The sequence below is a fragment of the Bos javanicus genome, chromosome 28 (genome assembly GCF_032452875.1).
Source record: "Bos javanicus breed banteng chromosome 28, ARS-OSU_banteng_1.0, whole genome shotgun sequence".
NCBI classification, from domain to species: Eukaryota; Metazoa; Chordata; class Mammalia; order Artiodactyla; family Bovidae; genus Bos; species Bos javanicus.
The window spans coordinates 9,863,120-9,880,802 of record NC_083895.1 but is presented as its reverse complement, the minus strand read 5'-3'; the positions used below and the strand labels follow the sequence as shown (position 1 = coordinate 9,880,802).

At 37.6% G+C, this 17,683-nt stretch overlaps 1 protein-coding gene and 1 non-coding gene across 18 annotated transcripts in view; both read left to right on the top strand.

Moving 5' to 3' along the window:
* LYST (lysosomal trafficking regulator) overlaps positions 1-17,683 on the top strand; it is a 176,359-nt gene that overhangs the window by 131,346 nt on the left and 27,330 nt on the right. For 14 of the 17 annotated variants that reach the window (XM_061404894.1, XM_061404887.1, XM_061404890.1 and 11 more), the window contains 5 exons: positions 2,005-2,249; positions 8,438-8,504; positions 9,846-10,002; positions 13,090-13,230; positions 16,642-16,859. In XM_061404894.1, coding sequence (XP_061260878.1) covers positions 2,005-2,249; positions 8,438-8,504; positions 9,846-10,002; positions 13,090-13,230; positions 16,642-16,859 — 828 coding nt within the window. The other 3 variants (XM_061404901.1, XM_061404902.1, XM_061404903.1) reach the window with 3 other exon arrangements.
* TRNAR-CCU (transfer RNA arginine (anticodon CCU)) lies at positions 10,162-10,234 on the top strand. The gene has a single exon. It is a non-coding gene; the product is annotated as a tRNA-Arg (tRNA).

Sequence of the window (17,683 nt, the reverse complement as noted above, 5' to 3'; positions counted from 1 at the left end):
TTAGATTGACTAGTTTTCTGTGAGTATGGTTTCAGTGTGTTTGCCCTCTGATGCCCTCTTGCAACACCTACCATCTTACTTGGGTTTCTCTTATCTTGGGTGTGGGGTATCTCTTCACGGCTGCTCCAGCACAGCGCAGCCACTGCTCCTTACCTTGGACGAGGGGTATCTCCTTACCGCCGCCCTTCCTGACCTTCAACGTGGGATAGCTCCTCTAGGAATAACCTTAGCACTTCCTTATTCTTTCTGACCTTATCTTCTACTGTTCTATCCTTCACTCTCTCTAGTCCATCTGTGGAGACTTCCTTTTCCTTGACTATAGCAGTCACACTGATGCCTGAAAACCTCTGCACTTAGAGCTCCCTAAAATGCCGCCTAGAATGCTTTTCCTCTTAGAAATCTACATGACCCACACCCTTACTTTTTTCAGGTCCCTGATCAAATGCCCTCTTATCAGAGAGACTTCCCTGATTGTGCATTTAAAACAGCAACCCCTTTCTCACTCCTAGTACCAGGAATCCCTTTGTTTCCTTGACTTTCCTCTCTTTTCTCTAGAGCACTTCGTAGACTCCAACAGTGTCTGCCCAACAGAATGTAAAGACTGTTTTGTTAAGTGCTACAGCTCTAGCATCTTGAGCATACTGGTATATAGGTGCTCAGTCGATGTTTGTTGAATGAATACATGTTTCCTTTTCCTTGCAGAGTTTAGTATGCAAACTGTCATAAATTCTCTCCCACCAACCTTAGCTTCAGCATCTGGCAACCTTCAGATTTAGGCTATAGGTAGATTTTTATTTTTGCCTTGAACTGATTCATTTTTATTTTTGATTCTGATTTTAAAAAAATAGCATAGAAGTTGCCATCTTAACCATTTTCATGCATACAGTGTAGTAGTGTTAAGTATATTCACATTGTTGTGAACAGTTCTCCAGGTTTAGGTTCTTAAAAACCCTGTGATCTTATGCCTGTTCCATAACTAAACTCATTCTTCTCATTCACTTTTAGTCTCATCCCTAATTATCCACATCTTTGGCTCATTTTCCTATGCCTGAAGCACATACACATTTAAGAGGGGTAGTTCAGATTTGTTTTTAGAAAGGCCTGGTTCCTCTTTTTTTTTCCATTTATTACCAATTATCATTTAATTGCTTTAGAAGAAATCAGAACACCCTTTTTCTGTGACAGCATTTTTCTGAATATCTTTTAAAAAAAGTTCATATATTAGTTTTCCATCAGTAGTGAAAATGAGGTATCCTGTTTTTATGTAGGATATTTTATTTCATTCTCAGGAAATAAATCTTACTGTTCCCATATTACAGTATGGGAACTACAGCACAAAGGGTTTAAGCAAGAAAAAAGACCTGGTCTGTCTAATTCAGAAAACCCTACTCTTTCTACTACAGCGTGTTTCATGTATGTAGATGAAGACTCTTCATTTTCTTTTATTGATTTTTTTCCCTTAGGGTCTGTATGTAAGTGATTTTTCTGAACAGACTTCTTAGTCTCTTACTGATTTCTCCAGCTGCAAAACATAGTGGTTAAGAGCCAAAAGTAAATGAGTGCAACAGAGCAGAGACAGATTCAAAGAGGAGGGGACTAAACTAGTGGTGTGAGTGGGGGAGAGCAGGCAGAAGGGGTTACAGAGTGCAAACTACTATGTAGGAAATGAGCCATAAGGATATACTGTACAGCACAAGGACTGTAGTCAGTATTGCATAACATTTAAATGGAGTGTAATTTATAAAAATATTGAATCACTATGTTGTACACCTGAAGCTAATATAATATTGTAAATCAACTGTACTTCAATAAATAAATATATATAGCACAACCTTTAGAGAAGACCTAGATTTGAACCTTAATTCCCCACCAGTCAGTGTTATTGGGCAAAAAGTGTTTTCTTGAAGGACTTCAGATTAGTAACATGCCTATGATATCATGGATTCTTTGGAGGAAAGTGTCAAGACTAAAAATCTGGGCTGTTTTTTTCTCCTTCTGTTCTAGGTTCGCAATGATGTATACCACAGTATACTAACAAATAACCTCCCTAATCTTCTGGAATATGGCAATATCACCGCTCTGACACATTTGTGGTATACTGGGCAAATTACTAATTTTGAGTATTTGACTCACCTAAACAAACACGCCGGCCGATCTTTCAATGATCTCATGCAGTATCCAGTGTTCCCGTTCATACTGGCAGACTATGTTAGTGAGACCCTTGACCTCAGCGACCCATCAGTCTACAGGTAACTGAAGACATCATCACCTATTGGCTTTGTCGGTGTGCTGAATTTATGTCATTAAAGTTCTTCTCATGAAAATTTTCAAACGTGCAAAAAACTGAATGTGTAATAAACCCCCATATGGTTATCACCCCAACTCAATAATTATGAAAATTTTTGCCAAACTTGCATCATCTTTTTTTCCTTAAGACAAATCACACACATTTATGTCACTCATATGTTCTATAGTATACATCTCTTAAGAAAAAAGTAAAACATTTTGTTACATAACTTTAGTGCAATTGTCATATCAAAGAAAATAAAAACAATTAATTTCATGGTATCATCTAATAGCCAGCCTATTTTTAAATGTCCCCTGATTATATAAAAGATGTCTTTTTATAGTTGATTTGTTTGAATCAGGCTCAGTATCACCTTTGGTTGCTTTGTCTCTGAAGACATAAATCTTAGAACAGCCCTTATTTTTATGTATGTATTTTTCTTCTTATTCCTAACATTGGCTTATTTAAGGAAAAAAGGTCATTTATCTTGTAGAATGTCCCCCGTTCCACATTAGCATTTAGCTTTTTTCCTCTAGCCACTGTTCCTGGGGACTGGAAATTACTTCTAAAGGCTTGCTTAGCCTCAGGTTCAACTTTTTTTTAAGTAAGAACTCTCTAGAGGTGGTGGTGTGAACTATCAGGAGGCATGTGATATCCCACTGTTAAGGATGCTCAGGCTGATCTGTGGGTTCAGCCTCCCATTGAACTTGTTTGTTTCATTGATGATTATTTCTTGAGTCTGTGATTTCACTGGGGGTTACCGAATGGTGATTTCCTGTTTTCTCATTTCTTGTACGTTTATTAGAAGAAAGCACATAAGATGAGCCTGGGACATTTTGTTGTGTCAGAGAGCAAGAAAATTAATATAGTCTTGTCAAAAGAGTGGGAGCCATATTTGCACACCCATGTTCACTGCAGCTCTATTCACATAGCCAAGAGGTGGAGGCAGCCCAGGTGCCTATCTGTGGATAAATAGTTGTGGAAAATTTGGTACATATGTAATATGGAACATTATTTAACATTATGAAGGAGGGAAGTCCTGTCACATGGAAGAACTTTGGGGATATTGTACTAAATGGAATAAGTCAGCCACAAGAAAACAAACACCATGTGATTCCACTTACGTCGGTTGTTTAGGGTAGTCAGACTCAGAGAGTTAAATGGTGTTTGTTGGGGGGTGGGGAAGGAGGGCGGATGGGGACTTGCGGAGTTGTTGCTCAGTAGGTGTAGAGTTTCAGTTTTACAAAGTGAGAAAGCTTTAAAGATCTATTGCACAACAGTGTGAATTAGTTAACACTACTGAGCTAGGTACTGGAGGGTGGCTAGATGCTAAGTTCAGTGATGTGTGTTGTTTTTACTATAATTATAGAAAAATAAAGGACTTAGGAGCCAACTTGAAGTGGCTCTCACTGCCAAAGATAGGACAATCAGAGCATCAAAAAGTATAAAGACCATAACTGATTGAAACACATTTAAGTAAAAAGAAAATACTTAAGTTAATAATAATACTCTTTAAAGGCCCCCAAAACAAAGCAAAACTAAACTCATTGGTTGCTGTTGGATGGGGCAACAGTTCTCTACTTTTGAGATTTGACCGCTAAGGAAAAGAATTAAGCTTTTATCCTGCCTTTCCTGAAACGGTTGCATTTTAGAGTAACCAAATAGCCATAGTTGATGAGGGACTATTCTGTTTCTTTAGTTTTAAATAACATTATCTGACTATTATCAAAAAGTCAAGAAATAGCAACTCCTGGCAAGGACGTGGAGAAGACCCTTTGCACTCAACTGTTCCTGGGAATGTAAACTGGTGCAACCACTGTGGAAAACATAATGGAGGTTCCTCAAATATTAAAAATAAAACTGTCCTATGCTCCAGCCATTCTACTTCTGGATATTTAATCCAGAGAAAATTAAAACACTGCAGCTCATGTTCACTGCAGCATTATTTATAGTGGCCAAGATACAGAGACAACCTAAGTGTTCATCTGTGAATGAGCAGATAAAGAAAATGCAACACAGACACACACACACAAGAATACTATTTAGTGTTAATAAAAAACAAAAACAAAAACAAGAATGAAATCTTGTGACAACATGAATGGCCCCTGAGGGCATTATGCTAAGTGAAAAAGTCAGACAAAGACAAATACCATCCAGATAAGTAAGGAGAAAAGGAAAGATATACCCATTTGAATGCAGAGTTCCAGAGAATAGCAAGGAGAGATATGAAAGCCTTCCTCAGTGATCAGTGCAAGGAAATAGAGGAAAACAACAGAATGGAGAGATCTCTTCAAGAAAATTAGAGATACCAAGGGAACATTTCATGCAAAGATGGACTCACAAAGGACAGAAATGGTATGGACCTACCAGAAGCAGAAGATATTAAGAAGAGGTGGCAAGAATACACAGAAGAACTATACAAAAAAGATCTTCATGACCCAGATAATCACGATGGTATAATTACTCAGCTAGAGCCAGACATCCTGGAATGTGAAGTCAAGTGGGCCTTAGAAAGCATCACTACGAACAAAGCTAGTGGAGGTGATGGAATTCCAATTGAGCTATTTCAAATCCTAAAAGATGATGCTGTGAAAGTACTGCACTCAATATGCCAGCAAATTTGGAAAACTCAGCAGTGGCCACAGGACTGGAAAAGGGCAGTTTTCATTCCAATCCCAAAGAAAGGCAATGCCAAAGAATGCTCAAACTACTGCACAACTGCACTCATCTCACACGCTAGTAAAGTAATGCTCAAAATTCTCCAAGCCAGGCTTCAGCAATATGTGAACCGTGAACTTCCTGATGTTCAAGCTAGTTTTAGAAAAGGCAAAGGAACCAGAGATCAAATTGCCAACATCCGTTGGATTATCAAAAAAGCATGAGAGTTCTAGAAAAGCATCTATTTCTGCTTGATTGACTATGCCAAAGCCTTTGACTGTGTGGATCACAATAAACTGTGTAAAATTCTGAAAGAGATGGGAATATCAGACCACCTGACCTGCCTCTTGAGAAATTTGTATGCAGGTCAGGAAGCAACAGTTAGAACTGGACATGGAACTTCAGACTGGTTCCAAATAGGGAAAGGAGTACATCAAGGCTGTATATTGTCACTCTGCTTATTTAACTTCTATGCAGAGTACATCATGAGAAACACTGGGCTGGAGGAAGCATATGCTGGAATCAAGATTGCTGGGAGAAATATCAATAACCTCAGATATGCAGATGACACCATCCTTATGGCAGAAAGCAAAGAATTAAAGAGCTTCTTGGTGAAAGTGAAAGAGGAGAGTGAAAAAGTTGGCTTAAAGTTCAACATTCAGAAAACTAAGATCATGGCATCTGGTCCCATCATTTCGTTGGCAAATAGATGGGGAAACAGTGAGAGATTTTATTTTGGGTGGCTCCAAAATCACTGCAGATGGTGACTGTAGCCATGAAATTAAAAGACGCTTACTCCTTGGAAGAAAAGTTATGACAAACCTAGACAGCATATTAAAAAGCAGAGACATTACTTTGCCAACAAAGGTCTGTCTAGTCAAGGCTATGGTTTTTCCAGTAGTCCTGTGTGGATGGGAGAGTTGGACTCTAAAGAAAGCTGAGTGCTGAAGAATTGATGCTTTTGAACTGTGGTATTGGAGAACACTCTTGAGAGTCCCTTGGACTGTAAGGAGATCCAACCAGTCCATCCCTGAAGTGTTCATTGGAAGGACTGATGTTGAAGCTGAAATTCCAATACTTTAGCCACCTGATGCAAAGAACTGACTCATTTGAAAAGACCCTGATGCTGGGAAAGATTGAAGGCAGGAGGAGAAGGGGACAACAGAGGATGAATGGTTGGATGGCATCACCGACTCAATGGACATGAGTTTGGATAAACTCCAGGAGTTGGTGATGGACAGGGAGGCCTGGCATGCTATGGTCCATGGGGTCACAAAGAGTTGGATATGTCTGAGCAACTGAACTGAAGTGTGATCTCACTTATATATGAACTCTAAAAGTGAAAACAAAACACACAAAACAAAAAGCTAATGTCACTGATACAGAGGACAGATTGTAGGTTTCCAGAAGCATTAGGGGGTGGGGGTTGGGAGGAGTTGTGGCAAGATGGGTGAAGGGAGTCAGATGGTACAAACTTCTTGTTATGAAGTAAACAAGTTATGGGGATGTGATGTAGAGCACGGTGACTATAGTTAATAATATGCCAAGAGAGTAAATCTTAAAAGTTCTCTAACAGCACAAAAAATTTTAAGTATATATGGTGGCACATGTTTACTAGACTTATTGTGATGATCATTTTGTAATTTTGAATATAGAGATATTGAATCATTATGTTGGATACCTGAAACCAATATAGTGTTATACGTCAATTACACTTCTCTTAGTTTAAAATTCTCTTAGTTTAAAAAAAAGTTGACTGCAAATATACTACTTAGTATATTAGAATATTTTAATTATAACTTCAAGAAATCATATTCAGTTTAATATATTTGTCAATTTAAAAAGAGCAGATGGCACATTATTTCTCTTTTAGACATTTTTATACACTGCTAATGTACATTTAAATTTATACACTACTGATATAAAGAGATGCAGTCTTTCGGAAAGACAGTTTGACTGTATATAACCAAAGAACTCTTCAGAAATTGCATACTCTGTTTCAGCAGTTTAACTTCTAGGACTTTTTTCTTAGGAAATATCTTCTTAGAGTATTTTCTTAGGAAATACTTTAGGATATGTACTTGACCAGAAGGGTTACGCCTGGAAGCGAGCTTCGTGAGTGCAGGAGCCAGTTCATTGCTGGTAACAGTGCAAGTAACTGAAATTTAGAATCAACCTAAATGTACAACACTGGGTTTGAGTAAATTGTTCTATATTGTAGTCGTTAAAAATGATACTGTAGAAATATATATTATAGGGGGTTCTTTTTATTTTAAAGTGATATACATACACAAATAAGGAGGAAAACATACCTTTCCAGATATGTTGTAGTGATATATTGTGGTTGATTTTTGGTTTATTCTATTTGCCTCATCAATAACTTCTGATTTTCCATCCATAACAACATTACTTGTGTTCACAAAGAACTATTTATACTCTTTAGAAAAACTTGCATGCCAGGATCATGATTTCTTATATATTGAGTTGTGACTTTTTATCTATTCTATTGATATAAAACTGTTTTTACTTTTTAACAAAGTTTTTAGGATTATGAAAGTTTCAAAAATGAAATTAATGTGTTTTCTAATTGCTAATTTTAATATCCCTATGAAATAATTTTCCTCCAAAATAGATATATCCACCCTGGCTAAGCAGACCTGGTTTGGCATACTGAAATGTGAGCAAATCTTCATGTTGATCTAGTTGTGGCACCAGATGTTGAAACTCCAGGTGGCTCCATCCCAGTGCCAGACCAGAGGGCACCTCAGCCAGAGGAGCATGTCCATCTTGTTGGATCTTGTTCTCTTGCTCTTTGATGGGCCACACAGACATGCTGCTTGACTCTGTAGCTTTTAAAAGTGGGGATTCACCCAGTTTTCCTGCCTCCCTGATACAGTGTAAACACCAGCACAGACATACATATGCTTACCAGCATTCTCTCCACCATACACATAGCGTCACTCACTATGCATGAATTAGATAAAATGTTTATTTCATACTTGCACTCCAAATCTCAACATAGTCATTGTGAGCATGTGTTGTTTTTTTCAATTTTCACTAACCTAATAGTTACGTAACATCTTCTTATGATCATACTCCTGGCCAAACTGCCCTTCACTCTTCATTGCCTAACTGGGTGTAGGGTCAGGAAATGGGGACAGAAACTTCCAGGGAATCATCTGCCATAGGCAACATCAGTTACGATTTGAGGAAGTAGAGGAACCAGGGAGAGGAGGGAGAAGCTCTTCTTGGTTACTTTTAAGTCAAAAATTCATAATTCCAATACGCATCTGTTTAGAAACATCCTGTCTTCACAGTTTATGAAATTATAATTGTGAATGGTGACTGTTAGTGGCAAAGCAACATGTGTAAGCACTAAAACAAGGGCCAAGTATCTTGTTGATCACTTATTTACTTGTACACATCTGAGGCAACTTAATTCTGACAGTATTAACCCACTTCCAATGTTTTCCATCATCCCTTCCTTTATAGAAATCTTTCCAAGCCCATAGCTGTGCAGTATAAAGAAAAAGAAGACCGTTATGTGGACACATACAAGGTATTTTCCATTTTTCCTTGTGTATTTTGATAAGTTAAAACTGGATTTTTGGTTATTGGACTTGTATTTTACCTAATTTTCAATGTATAGTATTGATTTTTCTGTTTCCCACTTCTGTATGCAACTGACAGGCAACTGGAAATCATTATGTGATTTTAAATATTGTTTTCTGTCTTAATTCTCTGAAAACACTTTGCCCCCCAAAATAAATACACTTATTGTTGTATAAATTGGAAGCTCATAATCCATTGTTACGTTCAAATGTATGAAATAATTATATTCCTTATAAAAATCACAAAAATGTCCAGGGACCTGCCGTTTATATTCCCTAGTGTTATATATAATAATATCAATATATTTGTAGTTTACCATAACCCCTTGTTATTCATCTCAGCAAATTGTACACAAGTTTGTTAACAAAAAATACTGGATTTTAAGTTTAAAATAGAAGTTAATTATCTATTTCTGTGAAATTAATGTTAATGGAATCCTGTTGGAAATTCAAAAAAACTCATTAGGCATATGTTGTATTCTTCACTCAGTATGAAGATAGGAGCAGCTGAAGCAGTTTTCTCATATTCACCATGTTATCTTATGTCAAAATTTCAGAAAGATCCCTCCGGGAATCTTACAGCTGTCAATGCTTGATTCTTCTGTAGCTAAAAATGGGGCAGTGCTTATGGAAATCAAAAAGAAATGACTCCAGAAAATTCACTGTCACCTGACTTTATTAGAGACAGAAACTATGGGAGATGAAAATAGTGACAGATATTAAAACTTTGGTTGAGCTTCTTACTTTATGATGGGAAGATAAGAGTAGTTGAAGGATCACCAAATTCTTTTTTATTTCTGTGTAAGTCTACTGCAAAACAGCTATAAAATGTTATATTAAAGAATTTCAATAATGCGATACAGTTTTTACATTTCTCTTGCATTTCCTCTGTGAGAGAAGCATTTCTCTAAAGAACACAGCATTACGTTTTGAAGCCCTCTTAAAATGCAGACATCTCTGGTGAAAGTGGCAGTTCTTATTTGTTGATCAGTTTAAACATTATGAGCCATTAGTGGGGACCAGAGGGCTGAGAACCAACCCACTGAGAACAGGTGGGTTTTCTACGAGGGACTAAGAGGGTAAACGTGCAGACAGTCAAATGCTTCTCGAGTGGGCAGCCCTCACTGGGACACCAAGGAGGAGGCCCCCAGACACTCCAGAAGGCTGAGGGCAAGCTATGGAGGATGGCACCTAAGGGGCAGTAGAGAAGGATGGCAAAGAAGATGAGTGGGGCTTCTCCAGCTCTACGTGGAGCTCACTATCACCAATTTGGTCCCCGTGTCCTTCAGTACCTGGAGGAGGAGTACCGCAAAGGAGCCCGGGAAGACGACCCTATGCCCCCGGTGCAGCCCTACCACTACGGCTCCCACTACTCCAACAGCGGCACTGTGCTTCACTTCCTGGTCAGAATGCCTCCTTTCACAAAGATGTTTTTAGCTTATCAAGGTAAGGATGGTTTTCTAACTGCCTCAAAGGTCAGATTGGTCATCAGGGGAAAACCAGTTTGCTGACATCCTGAGAATGTATTAAAACTAATCAAACCATAGGAAAAAGAATTCTGCTTACTTTCTGAACAAAAGTCTCTTTAAGATACCTGCTGGGACTTCCCTGGTGGTCTAGTGGTTAAGACTCTGCACTCCTAATGCAGGAAGCCTGGGTTCAATTCCTGGTCAGGGAACTAACTAGATCCCACATGCCTCAACTAAAAGATTCTGAATACCACAATGAAGATCGAAGATCCCACGTGCAGTCCAATAAATTTAATTTTTTTTTAAGAGAAACCTGCAGTAAGCCAAATCATCTCGATAATGTCTCAGATTTCAGCCTCAAATTGAACTTTTCTACATTTATAAAAATGCAACTCACTTTTTAAAAGTTAAGATATCATTCACATAGGAAAAACTTTACCCTCCCTTTTAAAGTTATGAATTCACTTTTTTAAAATGTTCAACTGAATGATTTCAGATAACCTGTTATCTTTGGCCCCCAAAGGGGAATTTTAAGTTGTCATCAGTAGGTGGCTATTAGGAGACCTGCACTGCCACCTCCACCATAGTAACCACCTAGGGAGTCATCTTCAGTGGCCGCCCACACACCTGAAGATGGCTTTGAAACCGGTGAATTTATTGCTTTGTGTGCAAGTAGGTTTCTAATGAGAACACTGATTTCTAGTGAGAAGTCCTGTCAGTTTCTCGTGAGTCAGTGGTACTAGCCCTGTAGTTGTTCCTCCTGGAACAGAATCCTTTGTGGAATCATTATCCATTCAATTACTCGACTCTTCTTGAACTTCTTTATATATTTACACTCGTATGCATGCAACCTCTTGGGGGAATAAATTTTGTATTCTGTAGACCACTTGGTCTGTGAAAGGGGCTTTCTTGTATTTGTCCCTCTTCTATTTGTCAGTACACAAAACAAATGTTGCATATGACAGCTGTTCAAGTATTTGAATATTACTACCCTGCCTCCTCCTCCTCTCACTCTTGCTTATCCCTAGGCTAATTATCCGTAGTTAAGAGCCTCCTGTATACAAGGCTTGCTGCAAGGAATGCAGAAATAAGTAAGACAGTTTTGTACTTATTTAAGCGATGTTTGCTCTGGTTTCCAAACCTGTCACTGTTCTGCTCGTATTTCTGGATGTGTTCTGATTTGTGAATGCTGTTATTAAAAAGTAGCAGTCAGAATAAAAAAGGATATTTCAGGAATTCCCTGGCAGTCCTAGTGGTTAGGACTCCACACTTTCACTGCTGAGGGCACAGATTCAATCCCTGGTCAGGGGGCTAAGATCTGCAAGTCAGGTGGTACGGCCAAAAGAATAATAATAATAAAAATGAAAAACTATTTCAGATGTGGTTTGGGACAATGGCAGTATATAACAGAACTGTTATTGCCTTTCATTTCTTTTCATGTCGTCCAAGAATCTATTAATATAAAACTCTCAATCAACTATTATGCTAGATTTTCTTCACTGTGTATTTAAGAATGATTTTTTAAAAAGACAACAGGGACTAGCTCAGTCCCCATTCTATTCTTCTGATTAATTTAAAATGATTTGTGATGGCATTTTAATTTATTTCTAGACTTCTCCTTTAATCCAGGGTTTCTCACTTTGGCACTGTAGTCATTCGGAGCTACATAGTTCTCTGTAATGGAGACTGACCTGTGCACTCTGGGACATTTAGCGGCATCCCTGGCCTTGACCTACTAGTGCCCATGGCATCCCTCACCAGCCATGAGAACCAAAAATGTCCCCCGGGGAGCAAAAGTGCTAAGTTAACAACTGCCACTTGAGTTCACACGTGTTCTAGATTATAGGAATTTGTAGGGTTACTTTTTTAAAAAATTAAGAAACTACAGAGAATTTAAAAATTCAAACAGAAGCCTCAGTGTGTTTCTCCTGTTCCACAGTTCTGCGTATTGTGATTCCACCATAGCCTCACAGAATTGCCTTTAATTTTCCTGGATTCCATTTAGATTAATAACTTTTTATCCTGAGTGAGTTAGTACTTTTTTAAGTGGCCCTCCCTACTTTCTGAGGAAAAAAACCAAAACAAAAAAATTTACAAACCTCATTTCATCCCAGATTTTATTTAGTGCCCAGCCAATTCTAACTGATTCAGCTGAATAGAGGAGAAAGTAGTAAAAGTGATAGAAAACATTGCTTGGCAAAGCAGGTCAGGCTTGGGGAAGATTTAGCATATTTAAAAAAAAATTGTGCCTTGCTTGATGCTGAAATTAGTCTCTGTCTCCAGGTGAAAAAATATGTTGAAATTCCGACAGGTTAGGGGAGTTTTAGATGGTACACATGGTGCCTAAGAAGAATCCACACTGCTGATGTTTTCAAGAGCTGGAGTTTAGATACCATTTCATATTCTAGGCTAGAAAGTCTGTTAACTGTTGACAGAAAAGACAGAATTGAAAGTCAGTCCTTGATTGTTAATAGTCTACACAAGGAAAGCTTAAAAGAATATTAGTTTATTTTCATTCATAGGGAATTTTACTTATTTAGCTAAGAGTTAGAACATTTAAAAAGCAGTGCCCTTGTCACCCCAGAAAGAGAAAAGAAAAGAGAGAGGAAAAATAGTTTTACTGATTAGAGGTAAAGGGATAATTCTGCTTCTTGATGGGGTAAAAACTATTTTTACCTACTTGAACTTTAATTTTCCTTCCATATTTATTCATTCAATAAATAAATAATTATCTAGTTCCTAGAATGTGCTTGGTATAGTTGATATCCCAGGTGTCTGCTTTTATGGAACTTTCATTCTTCTTGGGCATATAGATATTTAATATTAATTAAACAAGTTATATAAATGTATCTAGTTATACGTGAAAGCATAATACAGTTTAAAAATAATACAGTCTCAAATTATGTAGAGTAATATTTATTTTCAGGAACACAAATAACCTCTTTTACATTATGAACAAATAAAATCATTTTAATATTTTTGAAGTATTGAAAGTAAATTATAACAAGTTTCAAATGGAATCAAGTATTTGTGTCTTAAGTGTGTTATTTGTATTTCTTTTTAGATCAAAGTTTTGACATTCCAGACAGAACTTTTCATTCTACGAATACAACTTGGCGCCTCTCATCTTTTGAGTCCATGACTGATGTGAAGGAACTTATCCCAGAGTTTTTCTATCTTCCAGAATTCTTAGTTAACCGTGAAGGTACAGCAATAAATCATTTATAATTTAAATTTCTTAGAGTTTGTACTTACTTTATAATTTTCCAAAAATAAAAATAGCTTTTGTAAGTTCTAAAATTTGAGACCCCAAATAAGAGAAATGCCTTTACTTACTAGGTATATAATTTTATTTCCAAATGAGCTTGAGGATTTTAAATATTAACTATTAAAGCATTTGTAAACATGTGTATTTTAATTTTGTTACAGAAATTGCTTTCTTATTTTCTCTGATTATAAAAGTTGTAATATGCTGATTACTTTTAAAAGTCATGAATTTATTAAAGAACAATCTAAATTAACCAGATGTCAATGATTTTATGAGTAATGACCAAGTTAGAAGTAAAACACTCTGACTAGTTATTGAATAATGAAAAGTGACACTAGAAAATAAAATCAGATATTCTGTGATGCCAGTGACCAACAGTCTCAGCTAATCATACCTGCTCTTTAATGTAAGATCAGTTAATCCTTTACAAGGTGTCTTTTCTTTCACTACTTTTCATATTTTTATGTGACTTTTAGGAATATGTGAAATTGAGAATTATATCTTTAGAGAAGTTAACATGTTGGCCAATTACTTTAGAATTTTTTAATTTCTTTATTTCTTTCACTACTTTTTATTTTTTAATTTTTAATTTTTAATTAAAATTAAAAATTAAAATTTAAAATTTAAAATTTAAATTTAAAATTTAAAAATTAAAAAAATTTAATTTAATTTTTAATTTTTAATTTTTTAAAAAATTTTTTAATTTTTTAATTTAATTTTAAATTTTTTAAAAATCTCATTTCTTTCACTACTTTTCATATTTTTATGTGACTTTTAGGAATATGTGAAATTGAGAATTATATCTTTAGAGAAGTTAACATGTTGGCCAATTACTTTAGAATTTTTTACTGTATTAACTAGCTTCTCTGAAGTTATTTAGATAATCACTAATAAATCTGTGCTGCTAATTACTTGGAGCATGTTTCATAGTGTTGCCCAAGTAAGGAATGCCTCAGTGAAATATCAACACCTTCAATTTGGGGTACCTGCCTTGTGGTTCCTGCCTCAGTTAGTCTGCTGCTTGTCTCCCTGTCCATGGTTTCTTATATGTATGTTACCATTATATATGCTGCTGCTGCTGCTGCTGCTGCTGCTAAGTCACTTCAGTCGTGTCCGACTCTTTGCAACCCCATAGACGGCAGCCCACCAGGCTCCCCGTCCCTGGGATTCTCCAGGCAAGAACACTGGAGTGGGTTGCCATTTCCTTCTCCAGTGCATGAAAGTGAGAAGTGAAAGTGAAGTTGCTCAGTCGTGTCCGACTCTGCGTGACCCCATGGACTGCAGCCCACCAGGCTCCTCCATCCATGGGATTTTCCAGGCAAGAGTACTGGAGTAGGGTGCCGTTGCCTTCTCTGTCCCATTATCTATAGCTGTATAACAAATAACGCCTGTACTTAGTGACTCAAAACATTAAATGTATCACCCATGATAGTTTTTGCAGGTCAGAAATTCAGGAACAGCTCAGCCAGGTGGCTTTTGTGGTTTTGGCTCAGGGTCTCTTGTGCGGTTACATTCAGATTGGCTGCAGCAGGAACATCCAGGGAAACAGAGCAGCATGAGGCTGGCGGGCTGCTCCTTCTTTAGTGTCTGTAGTTTTCCTCGTGGTTTCTCCACATGGACTATTGTGGACTTCTTGCAGCATGCAGCCTCCGACATCCTAGTTGGCAACTCAGGGCTCCTAACACGAGTGGCCCAAGAGAGATGAGCAGAGGCTGCATGGCCTTTTCCAGCCTAGCCTTGGAGGCCACAGCGTGGCCTTCGAGTGCATTCTGCTTGGGAGGTAGTCACAAGGGCCTGCCCACATTCAAAAGGAAGGAGCATAGACTTTGCCACTTAATAGGGGAGTAGTGAGATTCTAGAAAAGCATGCACAGCAACGAGTGTTGTTATAGCCATTTTTGGAGAAGATAACTTGCCATAGCATACATCCTGCCATTTCCTATGAGCGTTCCTGTAGGCCTTTCATTGTACCTCCAGGTACCCGCTCTGGGTGAAGTGTCTACCCCTCTGATGTGTCTAGAGCCCCAGAAAGTTAGAAATGATTTGAGTTCATCGAGCCCCCTGCTGCTCACCCTCTCCTGCTCAACCCTTATATGCCTCATCACTACTGTTCAATCAGTTCAATCAGTGAGTCTCTGCTGCCTCCCTTGAAGCTGCCACACAGAGTCTGGAGGTGCTCAGCCAGTCCATTTTGACACTGTCACCCTGCAGCTGTCAGATGACTGCTGGGCTTTTTGAGGTGACCCTCACCCTCACCCCTTGTTAATTTTATATAAGCCCTTAGTTTATATTTCCTATCATATCATATCATTTCCAGGTACTTCCAAAATTAGTGAAGATCCTTCCAGTTGTTTTCACAAGATCAAAAAGCAGTCAGACAGCAACTTACTTTCATATGGAGCATAATCAGCTTTTAAGAGGCTCTTTTAAATTTGTGTTCTGCTATGATGATCAGATTTTCTTTCCATAAAAAATAGCGCAGAAAATTTCTGTTCAAAGGTAACATTTCGTTTAGGATAATTTTTTTTAATTTTTTATTTAGTTTTCTAAACTGGAATATAATTGCTTTACAGTGTTGTGTTACTGTCTGCTATACAACATGAATCAGTTTTATGTATACATACATATATCCCTTCCCTCTCTAGGCTCCCTCCTACTCCTCCAGGATAATTTTTTTAAAGAAACACTTCTGAGATTTTTGTTACACTAGCAGTCTAATGAGACAATTAGATAACACCTTATTTACATCACAGAACACCCCTCTTAATATGTTAAGTATAATTTTGTGTCTATGGGAATGCTTAGTGGAGATGAAATCAAAACAGACCTATAGATTTACCATAAAATAAATAGACTAAGTTCACTCTTGGAATGTATATACTTTGTTGAGTTGTTTAAATTGCAGAATGCTAATATTTACCACACAAGTAGCCTTAAATTTATTATGTATTAACACCAATAATTCTGAAATGCTTATATGAAAGCCTTCACTTTATTTTAATCAAGATTACAATTGAGATGTTTTCACACTTGGTGCATTTGAAGATTTGATAAGTGAAATATTAGAGTTAGCAGGCAGTGATTTTCTGCTTCTTTTCAATATAATATGAAGAGGTGGACGAGTAAATTTGAAAGATTTCAGATTCAGTTAGGATAGATAGTGTTGATCCATGCAGCTCTATGAGTCGTTAAGTCAGCAGGTGAGCAGCAGTGTTACTAACTTCTGGATGCTCCTTTTCCTGGTTATAACACACAATAGCTATTTCTGTGAACTCTTCAAGTCCGCTCAGTGGGCCAAAGGAAGCATGATTTGGAGGAGATAAACATTGATATTAATCTTCTCTTTTAGGTTTCGATTTTGGTGTGCGTCAGAACGGTGAGCGGGTTAATCACGTCAACCTCCCTCCTTGGGCACGTAACGATCCCCGTCTTTTTATCCTCATCCATCGACAGGCTCTAGAGTCTGACTACGTGTCCCAGAACATCTGTCAGTGGATTGACTTGGTATTCGGGTATAAACAAAAAGGGAAGGCCTCTGTCCAAGCCATCAATGTTTTTCATCCTGCTGTAAGTGACTCTTTTAAAATTCTGCATTTATATAAGGTAGAACCTGAGTATTTAAAAGTTAGACAGTTTCTTTATAATACTCAAGTTCAAGAGAATAATTGACAAAGACACGGAACTTGTCCAAGATTTTTTCAGGTTTATGTTTCACCTCTTTAAGAATAACTTAGATACTATCTGTCAGAGATTCCCTAAGACCACTCCCAGGTTGGATGAGGACTTAAGAACTCAGCATACAGTTGTACTTACAGTGAAGGGTACAAAGCAAAAGCAGCAAAGGGAAAAGATACATGGGGCAGAGCTGGAGGGCACCAGGCACCAGCTTCCAAGAGACTTATCCCAGTGAGTCACAGAGAACTCACTCAGTTCCTCCAGCAACAAACTGACAGAATTAGGGCTGCTGTGCGGGGTTTTTATTGAGGACTGGTAATGTGGGCACCCTCTCATGTCCAGAAGTTCTGGGCCTCGGAAGGAAACCAGGTGTTCAAGATATGCCACATTGTCCAGCTTGGGTGCAGTGAACCACTTTTATCAGGTGAAAAAGGTAGAAACTCTTCTGAAATGCGTGTTCCCAGACAAGGCCAAGGACAGGCCTTCCAGACACACCTTCCCAAGGAGAGCAGTTCAGGCCTGCTGTGTAACTCTTTTCTGCACATCATCCTATATACATGTTCTGTTTTTAAATTGCGTCCCCTTTCCTTATTGTACAAACAATATTTGTGCCTTGTTAGAATAATATCTAAGATACAGACTACAAAAGGAAGAAATTTTAAGATCAACTTTGATATCACCATCTAAAGATAAATATCAAACAACTTTCTTTTTCC